Genomic DNA, 18,186 nt, shown 5'->3' with positions numbered 1-18,186 from the left:
CGCCATGTTGGGGATGCGGAACGGGAATCCGAAAAGTAGAAGAAAGACACACACACACACTTGGGTGGTCAACAACAAGAACAACCCGGGGAACTGGTAACTGCAATTGCAAAAAACTAGAAATGGATGTGGCACTCGCGACTCGTTTCTTTAGCCAGTTTCTATTATGATTATAATTTATTTCTTATTCTTTTTTCGTATTTCGTTTTTTTTTTATATTTTTGGCCAACGCATTCGGATTTCGCGTATTAGTGTCAACTAACTGTAACTGTTTGTTCGAAGCCTCTTCAAGCTTTTGCACGACCGAAGCACACGTCCACTACGAAGTTCTTCTTTAGATCGCAGACAGAAGATCTGCCAAAGTCAAGTCCAAGTCGAACTGCAACTGGCTAAAGGAGCAGGCAACTAGTCTGAGACTTTTTTTCGTTTTGTTTTTTGGCCACTTTTCAAATAGCACTTGTATTTTCTTTTTCTTTTACTTTTTTTTTGTCGCTTTGCTCTCTCACACTCGCTCTATCTTTTTCACACTCTTTCGCTGTCTCTTTTTTTTGTTGTAAGTTTGTAAGTTTGTTGTTCGCGCTCCGATCGCAGTTGCGTTGTCTTCTAACGTCTTGGTACAAATGTTTCCAGCCGCGTTGCGGCAGCGTCTTTTAAAAATTTTCAACCGGAAAACGCTGCCACCGTCGACTTCGACGTCGCCGTCGCTGTTGCTGTTGACTTTGACTTTGGCGTCGCAGTCGACGCGGCCTTTGCAGACTTTTCTCCCAGCGACCGTCGCAGAGACCGGTTTGCAGTTTGTTGCCACAAGCTCACACAAAGCGAAAGATACATTTTAACAGTTGCATATATCCAAGGCAGAACAATTGAACACAGACACAAAAAGAAGAGAGCCATAGAATTTCGTATAACAATCTTTATTTATTAACAACAACCATAAATCTTTAGATTTTCATACGCAAAATGTGGAACAAACTCTCAATTCAAATCGAAATAGAAGCTTGAATTCAATGCTGCTTAAGCGACAGTTAACAGCGCACTGTTAAGCATCAAACATGTTGCATCGAACATGTTCGAAGACTGCAAAATGCAATTCGAATGTGTAATTGAATTGGTTTTTAATGCTGAATAATGAAGTTAGTAAAATTGTTTGAGTTGCCAAAAGAGGGGGAGGGAGGGAGGGAGCTCTGATTAGACATGCCTCGCATGCCACGACGCAGCAAGAATCTTGTTCGGCATTTGTGGCCTGATTCTGTTGGCTTTCGCTTCAATGTCATTTGGGGCCTGTCATCGATCCATGATGAACCATACGAGTATAAAAAAATTGTTAGCAACTGGTAAAACCAGACGGAACAGAACTTCTTACAAGCTTACAAACTTCAATAACTTCTTCTCAGTTTCAATTTAGCTAAATGGCAAAACGCCTAACATAATTCTGCCTCAGCCAGAAACTGAGATAATTGAAGCAAATGTTTGCTCTCTCCCTCTGCTCTTCACTCTTCTCCCCTTTCTATTTTGTTTGCTTGGAGTCTCACTCTCCCTGTGTTGGTCTGATCTATTAGTCAGCGCCCTGCAATCAACTGGCTGCGACTGCGATACGTGCTCCGGATGCTAATGATCTTTATAGATTTCCATTTCTAGCGGCTTTCTGCGCCTTTCTGCCTTTCTCATCAAACATGAATTTTTGCCATTGAAACCCAGCCATGGGAAAGCAGCAGCCACAGTAACAGCAACAACTGTGGCAGCAACCAGCAACCCTGCAACTGGACCTGGGATCTGGGAGCTGGGCAAAAGCAACTTGGCGTTAATTAAAAATAAATATAGAAAAAATGGCCATAGATCAATGCACCTGATAGATGCTCCGTTTTGCTGCCAGCGGCAACACAAAAATTTGTCTATAATTTTGTGGCATGTGGCAGGGTTTTTCTTTCTTTAAGGGGCCCTAATTGCAGCCGCCTCGCCGTCTGCGTTTGCTGTTGACATGACTTTGGGCGCTTCATTAGTAACTCGAATTGCGGTTCTATTCGCAGTTGACACACATGCAAATCGTGGGTGAAGTTTGCCGTTTTCCTTAGTGAGTGGGTGACTGTTGCTGCTGCGTGGCCAAATGTTGCTGCTGCAACTATTCACTGGCAACTTTCTTCGTCTTATCTTTATGCATATGCAACGCAATGGCGGCGGCGTCTGCATTCTTTTTGTGGCATAAAATATGCGAGCGTTGCGATCATCTGCCAGTTGCCAGTTGCAAAAGCAGCAACTGCAGCAGCAGCAGCAGCAGCAACATCTATGGCAAGAGCAACTCTTGAACTTTACCAGCAATGAAAAGCTTGGCAGTGGCCCTTTTAGCCAGCGACTGTTTAGCATTTGCTGCCAAGAGCAACTTTTGCATAGACTCAAGACTTGATGAAAAGACAGAGACAGCGAGAGAGAGACAGATATGGACACTTTGTTATAGAAAGAGAGAGAGAAAGAGATGCTGCACGAAGTTGCTGCTGCTCAAGTGCCAATGGCAATCTGCTTTTTGCCATTGTTGCTGCTGTGTTGCTGGAACTGCTTTTTCTTCTGCTGCCGATGTTGCTGCTGCTGCAGTGGTTGTTGTTGCTGTTGCTGTTGTTTATTTCCCTGCAGTTTGATCTTTTGGTCTTTGGCGGTAATTTTTGTTGCCGCTGCGGCGTCTGCACTTTTTCCTAGCAATTGTTGCTGCTGCTGTGGCTGCTGCTGCAACGCTTTATTGGCTTTCAGCTTTGGTTGCTGTTGTTGTTGCATTGCAAATTCTTATTTCTATTTTCGCTTTATCTGCAAGTTTTGTCTTCATTTTTATTTTAATAGTGCAAATGATTCCGCTCTTTTTTTGCAAATTGCAGCTGATTTTTTAGCCAGCGATAAAGCCGCAGCAGCAACTGTTGTTGCTGGCATCTTCGCTGCTGCTGCGGCTGTTGTTGCTGGCCATCTTTATCACATAATGATTTCAAATAGTTGCCACTTTGTAGCTGGGTGCGAAATTAATTTGAATTATTACTATTATTAGATGTTATTTGTGTAATGCGAAAGTTGATGCCGCATCGCGTTGCAAGTACAGTTACAGCGTCTGCAATGGTTGCTGTTGCTGCTGTGCATTATGCAAGATCTCGCCACGTTATCCACGCGGCGGCAGCGCAACAAATTTAGTGATAAGCTTAAGTACAGCAACATCTGCAACACAGTTGCTGGCTGCTGTTGTTGCTGCTGCGCATAACTTGCGTCTGCTTCAATTACCAATTGTTGTTGCCGTTTAAATGATTGCATTGCTTTGCATTGTTGTTGGCCACATTTAAATTTATTAAAACTGCGCAACTTCTAACGGAGAAGAGAGTCGCTTGGAATGTTGCTGCTGCTCTTGCTGTTGCTGTTGCTGCTGGCGATCAATGACCGTGTGCAACACTTTGTCTGTTGTGTGTTGTTGCTGTTGTTGCTGTTGCACAATTAAGTCTGGACATGCTCCTGGCCCCGGCGCCTGTTCTCAGCCATTTTGCATGGCAATTTGATGTCATTTGTCATTTGCTTAATTGTGACCAAGTTGCGCCTGTTGCATTGCGTTTGCATTTCCTGCAACAACTGCAACAACTGCAACTGCCGTTTTGTAATTGTTGCAAGGCACGCAGTAAATGTATTTGCCATTGTGACTGTAGTTTGCATCCTCCTGACTGACTGTTGTTCGCCGCTGGGCCATTTAGTTTCAATTAATCAAGTTGTCGCTGCACGCGTCTATTAGCTGTTTATGATGTCTTCGATGGCAATGCCGATGCCCAGATGCCCCTTGGCGGCACGTTGCACCGCTTGACGCTCATTAGCGGCGCCCCCAACAGATTATTCTTCTTCTCCCGCCTTCCGCCTCCCTCCTCCTTTGCTCCTGGGAAATTTTTAAATGCTCTCGTGGCAAATGCCGCTACTGCCTGGCGGTGTTTTAACTTCATTTGTTAACTAACTCTTACGTCGCTTTGTTTTACTTTTTTTTTTTTTGGTTTTTTTGGACCGCTTTCGTAACTTGAAGTTCTTTTAATGTTCCATTTGGGTTTATACTTTGGTACCGTTGCATGATTGTGGTTGCGGTGCGCCTGTTTCCCTCTTTTTTTTGTGTTTTTGTTTTTGATGGACAGCTTTTGCGCCCAGCTGTCACAGGTTCGTTGACTCGTCCACTTTGCTCAGTCGTCGCTCAGTCGGTGTTGAAACAATCAGGTCCAACCAGTGGCCATTTGATGTGTCTAACTCGTTGCATAATGCCTCAGACAGACGAAGAGACAGATGGATGGTTGGTTGGCTGGTTGGCTGGTCAGTTCAACTTGGCAACTCAACTTAACTCAGTCTGAGCCTAAGTAATTGCTTAGCTTGCAAATTGAATCTCTCAAATTTAACTAGCAATTTTGTTTGCCTAGTTAAAGAACGTTCTTAAATCTCTCTCCCCAACTGCGCATTTCTTTAATTTCATTTCAAAGCCATTTTAACTTGGCAAAAGTAAACGTTGAAATTTAAAGAGACAGCAGCTTGCTATTTAATATAGTTGTAACAAAATATCAGTTGTTTTTTGCTAAAAGTTTATTTAATCGAGTTGTAACGAATAGAAGTTGTTTTATGAAAAAAGTTTATGTTAAGTGGAAATTGTTTTATCGTTAAAGGATTATTTGTAATTCGTTTTGTTTTTTAAACTTCAACTTTTCATACATAACATTTTTAAGCTTTATCAAAGCTAGTTTTGTTTTAATTACTTTCACAACGATTAATGTTTACAAATAGCTTTATGGCTTTGGTAATTTTATTATACAGTAGTGCTTTCTAGTTTCCTAGGATAAAGTTGTAATTCAATTTTACATGCATTAAACTTTTTAATGAGCCAATGTAGTAAATAAATTGACTGCAGTTTGATTAAACTTTGCGTAGTTGAGTGAAATTTACAAGGCGAAGTTTGATGTCCATTGATAAAGCAGTTTTATGTTTATGATGTAATTCTCTTTTTTTTTTAAATATTCTCTCATTACAGAGAATTGAAGTCTAAAATACAAAAGTTCTGTCACATTATTGTATTAGTTATATTCTTTATTATGATTTCTAAAAGAGTTAAAGTTTGATATACTACTGTCTTTATAATTCCTGAAAATTTGGTTGTTATCAGATACGAATCCTAAAAGTTATTCAAGCAATTATTTTAAAATGGAAAAATTCTTGTTGGGGTCGGTACTTGATTGCTGTGATTGACTATACTTGGAGTATACCAGATTCTTTACTCTATGGTATATTTTGAATGAAATGATATATCGATAGCTTTCTGTATAGCTTTGTGAATATGTATGTTTTTTCAGTATATTAACTTGGAATATTTTAATGTTAAAATCGCACTGTTTAGATTTCATTCGTATACTTATACACCAAAAGTAGCCTTCTGCATATTTCTATTTATTCCGTATGTTAACTTGGTATATTTTAATCGCAATACCTAAATGTTTTGGTTTTATTAGTATATTTTTATAAGAAATGCAACCTTTAGTATATTTTTATTTTTTTTTCGGTATGTTTGTTTGCTTTTACTAGTGTATCTATATCCAAAATATATACTTCGGTATATTTTTGTATTTTTCGCTATGTTAATTCGGCACGATTTGTAAAAAATTCTACTTTTATTATCAGTTATTATCGATAAGAAATCAACTTTGAATACAAAAGTCCTTTTTTATTATTGTGAAAAAACCAAATATATTTTTTTTATAATGTCTGCTGAAATATTTTACTTTTCTCAGACGCGATATTAATTCATATTCATTTTGCTCCTAAGTTTTTCTTCATTTTTCTCAATCATATTTCTTATTATCTTTAAAATAACAAAAACAAGTAAGAAAGCTACAGTCGAGTGTACTCGACTGTGAGATACCCGCTACCCATTTTGAATAAAAGAAATATATTTTGCGGTATTTTCTCAAAATATACCAAATATACTGCAAAAATACTAAAAATATACCGAATGGTATATTTGGTATATCGACATAGTACCGTATTCAAAATATACCATAGACAGCACAATATACCAGATTGTCAGCCAAAGCAACTAAGACCCCTAGTAAGTAGGCGTTACTGCCCATACAAAAGTATTTCTTTAATAACTTCGACAATTTTTATCTGATCGCAACCAAATTTTCAGAAATCATAAATACTATAGTTATTATTGTATATACCAAAATTCGGCTTTAAAATTACGCTTGTTATTCGATTTTTTTTGATTTGCGGGGGCGGAAGTGGGCGTGGCAAAAATTTGAAACAAACTTGATCTGCGTGCAAACATAACAAATGCTGTCGAAAAAAAATTATAGCTCTATCTCTTATAGTCTCTGAGATCCAGTGTTTCATACGGACAGACGGACAGACGGACAGACACACAGACGGACATGGCTATATCGTCTCGGCTGTTGACGCTGATCAAGAATATATATACTTTATAGGGTCGGAGATGCCTCCTTCTACCTGTTACATACATTTCTTGCCGGCACAAAGGTATAATACCCTTCTACCCTATGGGTAGCGGGTATAAAAATATATATTTATTATGTCCGCTGAAAGTTTTTTACTTTTATCAGCCGCAATATTAATCCATATTAATTTCAGTTCTAATTTTCTCCTCCAATCCGTTAACTTTGGTTTATTCCGAAGCATTTATAAAGCTCTAATCGAAATGAAAAATGCGTTGCTCGGCTAGAGTTACAAATTGCACGCTAGCTTAAAGTGCTTATCCCACTTCCCAGTTCTGAGTTCCCAGTTCTCAACTCTCAGTTCTCAGCAGATATCGCAGGCAAAGTTATCTGCGGAGTATTCTTCATTTTCATAGTTCCTTTGCTTATTTATTAACACACTCGCTGCGTATTTATCCGGTTTATCTCGATTAAATTAATAGATTTCCATAAGATAACTGGTATCCAATGAACCAGTTGGAGCGTTGGCAGTCAGTGAGCTTGAAATGGGCAAACAGATGCAATCTGTGCAGAGAATTAAGGGGAAGGAAAAGGGGAAGAAGAAGAAGTAGGCGTAACACCCCCCACGACTAATTGTGCTCATTTCCATTTATCAGTTGGCTTCAAAATGAATTACAGCACTAAAAGCAAATTAAAATCGTGCCAAGTGTTGCAGAATAAACATTTCAGAAGACACCAATGAATGGTCTCTCCCGGTTGCAGTTGCAACTGTTGCCGGTTGCTGGGGGGAATTGGGAATCTTGGCCAAACTGGGATGAGGGGCTGGGGAACGCATTAAGCTTTTAATTTAGTGCCTAGGCAGCAATTTTCATGCGTTGGAATTGTCTCGGACTCGAACTCAGAGGAAAGATGCGGATTCTTTTTGCTTATTCTTGGATGCAACGTCTGTGCTTGTTGCGTGTTCTGTGTGTGTCTTTTTATATTTTTAGCTGGAGACGACTCTTGTGGCAATCTCGTGGCACTTGTTGCGCTCGTTTGCCAAATGCAATTAAATGTGTGTCGTTGCCTGAGATGTTGTTGGCGTGCTGCAACTGTGCCGCATAATTGTGCCAAATGAATTTGTAATTATGTGTGTGTGTGTGTGTGTGTGTGTGCGTGTGTGTGTTGCCATGAACTTCAAATGGCCAAGCTAGCCGGTTTTTTTCTCTTCTTTTTTGTGAGTGAGTGAGTGACATCACATGTGAGTGAAAGAAGCGGGCGAAGTCAAACCTGGCACACAATAGAGCTTCGTCTAAGTCAAGCCGGCGATGACATTACAGAATACGACGAAAAAACAAACTGAAGCCAAAACAAAATTTAATTAAAGCGCATGACGACAACAACATTCTCACAATAGAGCAAAGATGACAAAAGAAAAGTTACGCAGCTTTAAAGACACGGCCAAAAAGTGTCAAAGTCACTGCGACATATTTGGCAAGCTTCTGCTTGGCTGCTTGACTCCTTCGAGAGGCCAATTAAATGGCGACACTCGTCGAGTCCAGATCGCATAACGAAACAACAACAGAAGAACAGCAACCGAACATGAACAGCAACAGCATCTGGAGTGGAGTTTGGAGGCATTCCCCAAGTGGCAAAAAAATGGGTCAATGATGGCTTAAATTGTGCGGCATTGTTAAATGACTTTGCTGACTGCCCCTATCGCTTTGGTTTGTCGAGGTCTCTTAAGCCCTGACATTTGATCGCACCTCTGACTCGCTCGATGACTGAGCGCGACGACTGATGGATTGACTGATTGATGGATTGACTGACTGCTGCTTTGCTTTGCTTTCGAGGCTCTTTTGCGGTTTTGTGGAAATATATTCAATTTATGATCTTCAGTTGCAGTTTGTTTTGCATTCAATCGAGTTGGGTTATTGAGATGTTTTCCCCTCCTCCACTCTCGTCGCTCGTCACTCGTCACTCGTCTGTCTGCAACAATTTGTCTAATGTGCCAATTTGGTCGCATCTACCGCCTGCTGTGTGCTGTGTTGGCGTATCGTTAGCTCAATGCTTGATCATGTTGATTTCTTTCTTCGCATCGCATCGCATCGCTTTTGGCTTGGTTAGCTTCGAGTTTTCTTCTTGCGGCCTATCAATGACACTGCAACACGAGATGCGAAACGAGAGACAACGAGAGAGCTGCGGCAACGTTGCCCTCTTCCCTATAATTTCCACACCACATCGCGCTCACTTGTCCCATTTTTATTTATTTTGTATTTCTGTGCAGTTTAAATTTAATTCACGATCTGCCAACGCCGCGATTCGCGATTCGATTCGACTGCCAAGGCTCGCAAAAATTCCCTCGACGACGTTTGCTTTGCAATCTTCCTCAGTCTCTGACTTTGACTTTGACTTCTTCTGCCTTTTTTTCTAACAAGACTTTTCTTTTGCTTACTTTCCGATTTTTCAACTGCGCGTCGGAAAAATCTTTACGTTCGCGTACTTAACCGCAATAATTTTGCTCATTTGAGTGTCGTGGAAATGAGTTAAAGTTGCCTCCTGCCACTTGGCGGCAACTGCCACAGCAACAGCAACATTAAAACACAACAACAACAGCAGCAGCAACAACAACAGCAGCAACATCAGCGGCTGCCGCTAATGTAATGTGAGCATTACTTATTTCCATTTTTTGTTTTTGGTTTTTCTTACCGCCAGCGAGTCTCTTAATTCATTAATTTCCCACAGACTGCAGCTGCAGGCAGGGTCGGGTGGCAGCAACATCAGCGGCAGCAACATCAGCAGCAGCAACATCAGCGGCAGCAGCAGCAACAACAGCAGCAGCTTCAAGCCAATTTCAAACGTGAAACCGTTGAAAGTTATCACCTCCATCCACGAGCATCCAGCAAAGTGACAGCGCAAATGAGCTGAATTTTTTTCTTTCTTCTATTTTTTTGGACTACAACCGCTAGAAGATTACACGCATCTCTCTGTTCCCTCTTTTCCTCCACCCCTGCAAACAGAATAAAGTTGTTGGCCTTTGTTTGCGGGTGTTGCAATGCCAATTGCAATTGCTGTTATCATGCCACAAAGTGCAAATTCTATCTTTCAACTCATGCACTTAACGAAACGAATTACTTCAGTCTCAATTAGGTTGCTCAAGCATAGTAGAAAACTTGCCATTTAAAGCATTTCTAATGACACTACTGGATTGAGAGTTCTTTTTTGTGTTTTCTAAGAACTTCTTATTAACATTTAAGAGCTGGGAAGTTTGCGAGAAGTGCTTAGAGATTTTGGAAGGGAACTACATTTATATTAAGCTAATTATTCAATGTTCTTCTTTTAAAATGCTCTTCTTTATATTTGAATTACATTTTTTAATCCTATTAAGATAATTACTTAAAGTGCTGAAAGTTTTTGTTTGGCATTTAATTCTGAGGCTAAACGGAAAGAAAAGATTTTTTTAATGTATATGGTTATAGGCTAATAATTGATTCATTTAAGGCTTATTTTTATTAGCAATTGATATTTTAGGCAATGCTTAAGGTGAATGTCTTTAGACAGAGTACAGCTGTTTTTTTATAATTCGTATGAAATACTTTATTAAAAAACGTTTTAATATTTATAGGTTTTTGTATTTATTTAATGGTTTTTTTTATTTATATTATCCAATCATTGGTTAAACGTTTTTAATGTGGAAATAATTTTTCTTAATATTTTAATGCGTTTTTATGTTTATAGACAGAGAATATCACTTCTCAAATGCTTCATTAGCAAGTGACTACATATTTATAGGTTTTGTATTCATTTGATTGTTAATCATTCTTATTATCCATTTATTAGCTTTCATTAATAGTCTTTAATGTCTTTTTCTTAAGTGAGTGTTATTTTTTCTGGTAATTGTTTTTTTAGGACATACTAAAAGTTTATCCTTATACTATCCTTATATGCAAAGCAGATTACTTCTATAATAATTGAAATACTTTATTACTTATTATAGTTTATCTCTCATATTTATTGCTTTAAAATCTTCTGTTGTCAGCTTTTTCGAAGAGTCGTTTATGCTAAAGAATTTTGTTATATTTTATTGGAATTTTTTTTCAAACACTCGGTATTTTAATCTATTCCAAAAGTTTATATATAAACACAGAACACTTAAATATGAATTCATGTTATAATTAAGTATTTCATATAAATTACTTTGTATAACAGAAAATTTGTATGCTTTATTTTCATCTCACAAATTTCAAAGACCAAAATCAAGTTACAATAGCTTTACCCACTAGTATTTCTCTCAGTGCATTTCCCTTTTTTGTTGTGGGACGTTCTGCTGTGCCAGTTTTAAAGCATTGCGCATACGCACAGTTAGCCACAGTTGGGCAGTTATGCAGCTCAGGCTGGCTGGCTGGACAGCTTTTTTTTTTTTATAGCAAGTATATTCATGCTGTTGTGGAAAAATTACAATATGAATGGCTAGCAGGCATGATGATGAGTACCCGTAATAGTCGTTACGAGTCTCGAGTACTTCTACTTACATATTTGGTTATGTAAAACGCCCGTCGATGCAGTTTGCTGTTTGCTGTTGGAGAGCTGTTCTATAGAATCATGTGTGTGTGTGTGTGTTGTGATCCATTTGTGGGTCAGTGGTGGCCTCACAGTTATGCCAAGTGTTAAGAGCAGAGAGCCAAGAAAGGTGTCAAACGCTATAAGTATGACCTACAACCCAGGAAAAGAACCAACCATAGACATCAACTGGCAAATGGGAATCTTTTGTTTGTCGGCTCTCTCGCTCAGTCCTCTGTCTCTAATCTTTGTTGTGTTCGAATCTCGCATCGCTGTTCGAATCTCGACTCGTCGTCAACACGCATTTGCATTTTTTGTAACTGTGCCTCAGAACTTGTTGCTATTGGCTTGTTGTGTTAGTCACTTTTTTTTTTTTTTTTTTTTTGGGTTTGTTGTCGACGAGGCTCGTTTATATGCTAATTAAATAATACAATTTCCAATCTGTCTTATCATATCTTGCTCGATTTCAGTTCCTCTACTTGCATTCTTATGCTAACACGCAAATTGCCTTTGATAAATTCTTCGGCTTCAAAAACGATGAAAGTGTTTTTTCTGACCCCGATTCTCAGGCTCCAGCTTCAGGTTGCAACTGTGTCGTCTTCCATTGAAATTGGTTTGCAGCTTGAGGCATGTTTCACATATTTCATGATTTTACTTTTTACTTTTTTTTTTTTTTTCTTTTTGCTCTTTATTTTTGCATTTTTTGCGCATATTTTTCAAGAGCTGTTCAGTGGTTTTCCGTCATCCCACGCTCTTAATTACCCCCAGTGCAGACGCCTTCGAGCATCCTCAGTGGCCACTTTGTGTAGTGGAAACTTCGACTAAAGTGTGGGATGCTCTCTTCTCTGCTCTCATCGTTGTTGTTGTTGCTGTAGACTTGTCATTTTTGTGGTGATTACTCTTCTGCTCTATACCCAACAGACGGTTGAGAGAATAATGAATTTCGACAGTGATTAGAAGGGACGCAGCTTGTTGCATTTATTTTAAATAAATACGCTATTTTCATTTTACTCTTTTTGACATGTAATTCCATTTTCTTGAATTTAAAGTCTTTGCAGTTTCGTATATAATTCATGTTTTTTACATAAATTTAATATATATTCTACTTTATTTTTATTACAACAAATGTCGTAAATTTTAAACTGTATTCTGTTTCATTTATAATTTATGCTTTTACAACAAGTATGTAAGATTTAAAATCTATTTTTAATACAATTAAAGCAATGTAATCAAAGTATTAAATACGAATTAAATAAATGTAGAAAGAGAATTAAAAACTCTTCGCATTTATTTAACTAAAACTTAAATTGTATTAAACATCTTTAGGCATAAGTCTAAGTTTTGTGCATTTTTCGAAAGCAAGCACTTCACACTATAAGATGTGTCTAACCCAGCACCCAGGAATCGATAAATCGATTTAAACCTTCCGAAGTACGATGCTTCAGATTATTAAACGTAAAAATTCACGATATGTCGATAGACGGTAAAATAGTAATTAAAATACAAACTGAAACTATTTTTGGGGATATAAATTATAATGATTATTATTATTACAATTATTTTACTAAAATAACAAATACAATTCCTTATTACTAAAAATGAATCTAATCAAATCTGATATAGAAAAAATCATTCCACATGTTACAGTATAAATTGCAATTCTAAAGGTTTTGAATATATTGATTGTTTTTAAACTTAAGGGATCGAATAAATTTCGGGATTCAATGAAACTTTTTACTTTGTGTCAAAAGTAATATGAAAATATTTTTAATACTAACACTATACGATACTTTGATCATACTAAAATGCAGATAAAAATCAAAAATTGAAAAGAAAAGATGAAATTGATAGAATGAAATTCCATATTGTATATTTTTGTATATACATATATTATTATTGTTCTCACATTCAATTTCGGCTTTGAATTATTTTGTTGTTTTTAAAATCAGATTTAAATATTTATCATATTGTTCATTTCATATTTGTTATTTTATTGAGTGTTCCTTTGTGTTTGTTAACTTTGGTTATTAAGAGAGTGTAAATTAAAGTTCATCACAATTTTCATATTCAGCGTTTTCACTTTTCGCAACCAATTTGCATAGTTCAAACTAGCTTTGAAGGACTGTCCAGGGAAACTGCAAGTTTGTCAGACATTACTTAGCATCTTGCTTTGCAGTTGTTTTGTGTTGTTTTTGTTGTTCGCTTCGCTTGTCATTTTAATATCCAAATGGATTGCAGCAATGCTGCAATTTATGCTTAAATACCTCATCTCGGACCTTAAAGCTTTGCGACATGAATTTCGTATGAGTTTTCAAGTGCAATTATCGTTTGCTTGAGTTTGACTGTAATTACTTGACTAATCAGATTAGGAGGCTGTGTGTGAATATGCTAATAAATGTGGCATGTGGCAAGTGTGTTAACTGTCAGTCAGTCAGCTGGAGGAGACCACACAAAGCATAGCGCAGTGTGGCATGCAACTTCGTCAACTTGCCACCTGGTTGCAATTCATTTTAATGATTTTAACGAGTTCATTAAAAATGTATTTAAAATTGTTATTTGCAAGCCGCGTTGGCTTAAAGCAATTGTTATTGCCATTTCTGAATATGCATTGAATTATTCAAACAGCGGTGAAGAGAGAGATGGAGGCAGCTGCATTGTTAGCTTGGCGATGGCGTGGCACAGCAACATTAACCGCACTCCTAAGTCTCCTACCCCTCTCTCTGCAACACATGTCACGTTGCAAGCAGCAAGCAGTAGCTGTTGCCACGTTGTCGAGAGTTGCTGGTGGCACGTTGATAATGTCATGGCAACTGGCATTCGTCCAGGTTCAACTCAACTTCAACTCCGACTCAACTTCAACACCAACCAAAAAGTTGATGGGCTGCCAAGGCGCATGCATCAACATCATCAGCATCATCATCATCATTTCTGTCATAGCAAATGGCTATGGAAAATATGGAAAATTAAAGAAAAGCACCTCTCTGAGGATGTGACTGACTGACTGACTGACTGTTTGCTGCTGCCGTGTGATGAGCTTGATTTTCACTGCACCTAAATTATATTTTTCCCTTTTTGGTTTTTTGTTTTTTTTTTGGTTGCCTGGCCAAAGTCTTTGCTAGTTTTCTACTTCTTTTTTTTACTTCTTTCTCTTCTTATAAACTCGCGCTGACTTCAGCTGTATTTAGGGAAATGGAAAGTTGGCGAGTTTCTTCTAGCGGAGATCATTTGTTGGCTAAACAATTGCAATTATTATCTTATTATTATGAACAGGATATGAGCGAGTTTAACGCACAAAATTGTTGCGGGTTTCTGTTTACTCTGTTGATTTAGCTAATTAACAACGAAAGTTCGCCGAAAGTTTTTTGGTCGAGTGCCGCGCAGCAAATAATGCCCAAAAACAATTTCAATAGCTCTCAGTTTCGAGTTGAGCATCTACTCGAAATATACTATGATCTCACACTCACGACACAACACGACACGATAATATACAAGAAAGTAATTACAATATCTTTAAGGCAGGGCAAAACAATGACAAATGTTTAAATTAAGTTGTGCTTTATATGCACCAAATGCATTATTCATGAAATAAATTGAAAATAATTCCATTTTTATTGTTTTTGCATTATGCCAAAATAGACAAATATTGCTTCAACTTTAAGACATAAGATCGTAAGTTTGTATAAACTTATTGTGGATTTCATTTATAAATTTCATGCTACATAATTATTTTTTAATTTTTATGCCCTCATTAAAATACATTGAAAATACATGTATATGTCAGTATTTTTTCGGTATATTAATTTGGTATTAAATTTGAATACCCGTTATATAAATATTTTGGGCATATTTCAGTGTTTTTTCGGTATAATAGTACGTCATTATATTTTTAAACTTGTATACCTATTATATACACATTTCAGTATTTTTCGGTATATTTGGTATTCTGCTTTTACTAAAACACATATGGGTTTATGTTAGTGTTTTTTTTTTGTTATATTGATTTGGTATTTAATTTGTATATTTTGGGCATATTTCAGTGTTTTTTCGGTATAATAATACGGTATTATATTTTTAAACTTGTATACCTATTATATACACATTTCAGTATTTTTCGGTATATTTGGTATTCTGCTTTTACTAAAAATACACATTGGTACATTTCAGTATTTTATCGGTATATTTATTTGGTATTATGTACTACATATACATATGTGTATTTCTCTATTTCTTGGAATATTAATTACCTAAATTTCAATTGTAATACCCTAATTTAGAACGTGTTGTGAGTATTTCGCATTTGAACACCTTCGGCTGTACTTTTCTTGATACGCCATTCAAATGATATCAATCTTTAAATTCAAGTTGAAATACATCTTAAAAAGATTCAATTTATGCCATTAAAATTATGTCAACTTCTTATTTAAGTTAAGAAATACGCCTTTTTGAAGATCTTATTTCGTTCACGTTCAAATAATTCCATTTAAAACTGATCACGTATAGTTTTCATAATTTGAATCGCATCTCTCCACTCACGCTCACATCTCTGTGTGGTTGCGAAAAGTTGTCAAAAGGATGGATTTTAATTTGCAGCGTTGTTTGTCATTAATTACTCAGCAGGTCACTTGAGCACGCATTCAATTTGAAGAGCTAAATGGAGACTCGCGTCTCCCACTTTTGGCTTGCAGGCGGGAGTCGCCTCTGCTCAGCGGGATTGTGGCAGATAAGCATTACTTTCTTTGGTCAACTGCTCGAAATTGGCAATGGATTTTGGCAGCAATTTCCCTTCTTGTCTCTCTCGTCTCTCTTAGTGTCTTTCTTGCTGCTCGTTTGTTTTCCCATGATCGTTTGTCTAGCCAAACCCTGGGCAGTTAGTTTTGTATTTTGGCCTCACTTTATTTGGGTGGGGGAATCAACAAAAAAAACCAGCAACAACAACAAAAACACAAACAATCAACGCGCCTTTAGAAGAAACGAATTCGCATGACCGAAAGAAAAAAAAAACTCGTGCGAGATTTAAAGTCTATTTGGCTTTTAGTTTTGCTTTGTCTCTTTGTTGCCGTTTTTTTTTCTGTTTCTCTCTGTTGTGCAAGTAAATACTTAAATATAGCACACTTAAACAGTTTTGTTGATATTGCCATAGCGAAAGTGAAACCCCCAAAAAAAAACCTTTAGACTACAACTAAGACGCCAATTGAGATTGAGAGACACAGATCTTAAGACTGCCATTGCGACTGCCTCTAATGAGAGTTAATTACAACATCAAAGAGTTGTTGCCTGCCAAGCTCTTTCTTCCCTCCACTTTTCCTCCTGCTGCTGCTGCTGCTGTTCTTCTCCTTAGCAACTTAGAAGACGCGGCCTCCTAGCAGCTCATTAATATCACGATGGAAGCGTGCCTGATCATCTCTCTTTTGGCCGGGGACCTCTCGGGCCAGATTGGGCACAAGTTTCGATTAGGCGCGGCCAAAAAGGCAAGGCAACAAACTGCAAAAAACAAACACAAAATGTGAGAACATTGTGCTGAAGAAGTAGACGACTTGACAATACCCTAAGATATACCTACTTTTTAAAGTAATTTATAATAGTCTATCTTAAAACTATTTTATATAATTTGAATCATATTTTGTAGGTGATGATGTGATGAAATTAAGGGAATATACGACTAAAAGGATGCCCTAAGATATAACTACTTTTTATAGTAGTTTATACTAACATATCTTCAAATTACATATTTGAAATAATTTTAATCATATTTTGTAGGAATTTCCACAGCCTCTGTCAGTTTATAGCGTATTACTTGGCTTCGTTTGTCATATAATGAAATTGAGTAAATGGAAGACTCAAAGATACCCTAAGATATATTAACTTTTTATAGTACTTTATACTAGTCTATCTTGAAATTATTTCATATAATTTTAATCATATTTTGTCGAAATTTCCACTTGTCACTGTCAACGCAGTTTACAGCGTATCACTTGGCTCTGTTTGTCATCTGATGAAATTATAATACCCTCTTCAAGGGTATCAAAAAATAACAAAGAAGACAAGATGAAAAACCGCGTTTACCAGCTAAACTCTAAGTAGAGAAAGTACAAGCGGCGCACATGTAAAAGTAACCAAAAAACCCAAAAAAAAGATGCGAATCTTCGCCTTTGCCTTTGGCTGGCTTTTGGATTTGGATTTTGGATACGACTTCAGTTTTCTTTGGGGTCAAATCGCATGGCGCGCGCACTTTTACCGCTCGCTTTCGTATCGCAACGTATTCGATTGGATTGGTTAGCGGCAAAGCTCAGTCTCGTCACGCCTACATACATGTGTAGAAGAGTTAGAGATAGATGCCTTGTAAATATTACAACATAACTGTTGTTATCACCCATTCATTATTGTGCTCATGTTGTACAACTTGTTGTTGTATGCCCTGTCATTTGCATACTTAACACCTTCTTCAGCACGTCCCGTCCCGACTTCATCATCATCATTTCGAATTGAAATTGGAAAATTTTTCTGCTGTCAGATTGAATGTGCTGCTGACGCGGCCTCAGTGCAGGCCATGACGAATTGAATGAGGAGAGTTTTGCTTTTGTAATTAGAAAATAATCGACTTGCATCTCTTTGAAGAGGCGAGCGCTCTCTGATCTTACTTTCAATTTCATCTGCATGTGGTTGCTGCATTTGTGTTGAGAGATTATTTGTACATATGAAGTTGTATGTGGATTTTTCAATGACTTTTTTTTCTTATTATTTGTTGTTGTTGATTTCGTGTTATGCATGATTTGTAAGTCTGTCGCTTTCTTTGCGCATCGCTGATGACTTTACATTGCACTATGCGATTACCACAAAATACGCTGTAGAAATGCGTATAATCGGGTGGATTAGTGCTAAGGTTGAAGCTCAATTTGTGGAAGGAAATTTATTCAAAAGAGGAAGATCGATGCTAAGGTTGAAACTCAATTTATTAGAGAGAATTTATGCAAATAGTTATCAAATTATTTCATTATAAATAACATGTCAAAAAATGGGTTGTTTCTTAGCATTCATTCTCTGTTCTATCGTTTATTTATATACTGCGAATTTCGCTGGCATGACAAGATTAATGTCTTATCCGCAAATCAGTCCATTCACCTAATAACTAGTTCATAAATTCATGCCATATAACTCGCGACTATTATAGGGTACAACGTGAAGAAAGTCACATTCTTTTGTTATGATTATTGCTGTTGTT

General features: G+C 37.2%; 2 protein-coding genes across 2 annotated transcripts in view; one reads left to right on the top strand and one right to left on the bottom strand.

Moving 5' to 3' along the window:
• Positions 1-17,443, bottom strand: part of LOC132792778 (uncharacterized) — a 49,503-nt gene extending 32,060 nt beyond the window's left edge. The window contains exon 1 of the mRNA XM_060802254.1: positions 17,398-17,443. Coding sequence (XP_060658237.1) covers positions 17,398-17,443 — 46 coding nt within the window. The remainder of the gene's footprint in view (positions 1-17,397) is intronic.
• Positions 1-18,186, top strand: part of LOC132793977 (elongation factor-like GTPase 1) — a 90,650-nt gene that overhangs the window by 35,729 nt on the left and 36,735 nt on the right. The gene's annotated exons all lie outside the window — the stretch shown is intronic.

Source organism: Drosophila nasuta, chromosome 3 (assembly GCF_023558535.2).
Source record: "Drosophila nasuta strain 15112-1781.00 chromosome 3, ASM2355853v1, whole genome shotgun sequence".
Taxonomy (NCBI): domain Eukaryota; kingdom Metazoa; phylum Arthropoda; class Insecta; order Diptera; family Drosophilidae; genus Drosophila; species Drosophila nasuta.
This window is presented reverse-complemented; position numbering and strand designations above follow the sequence as displayed.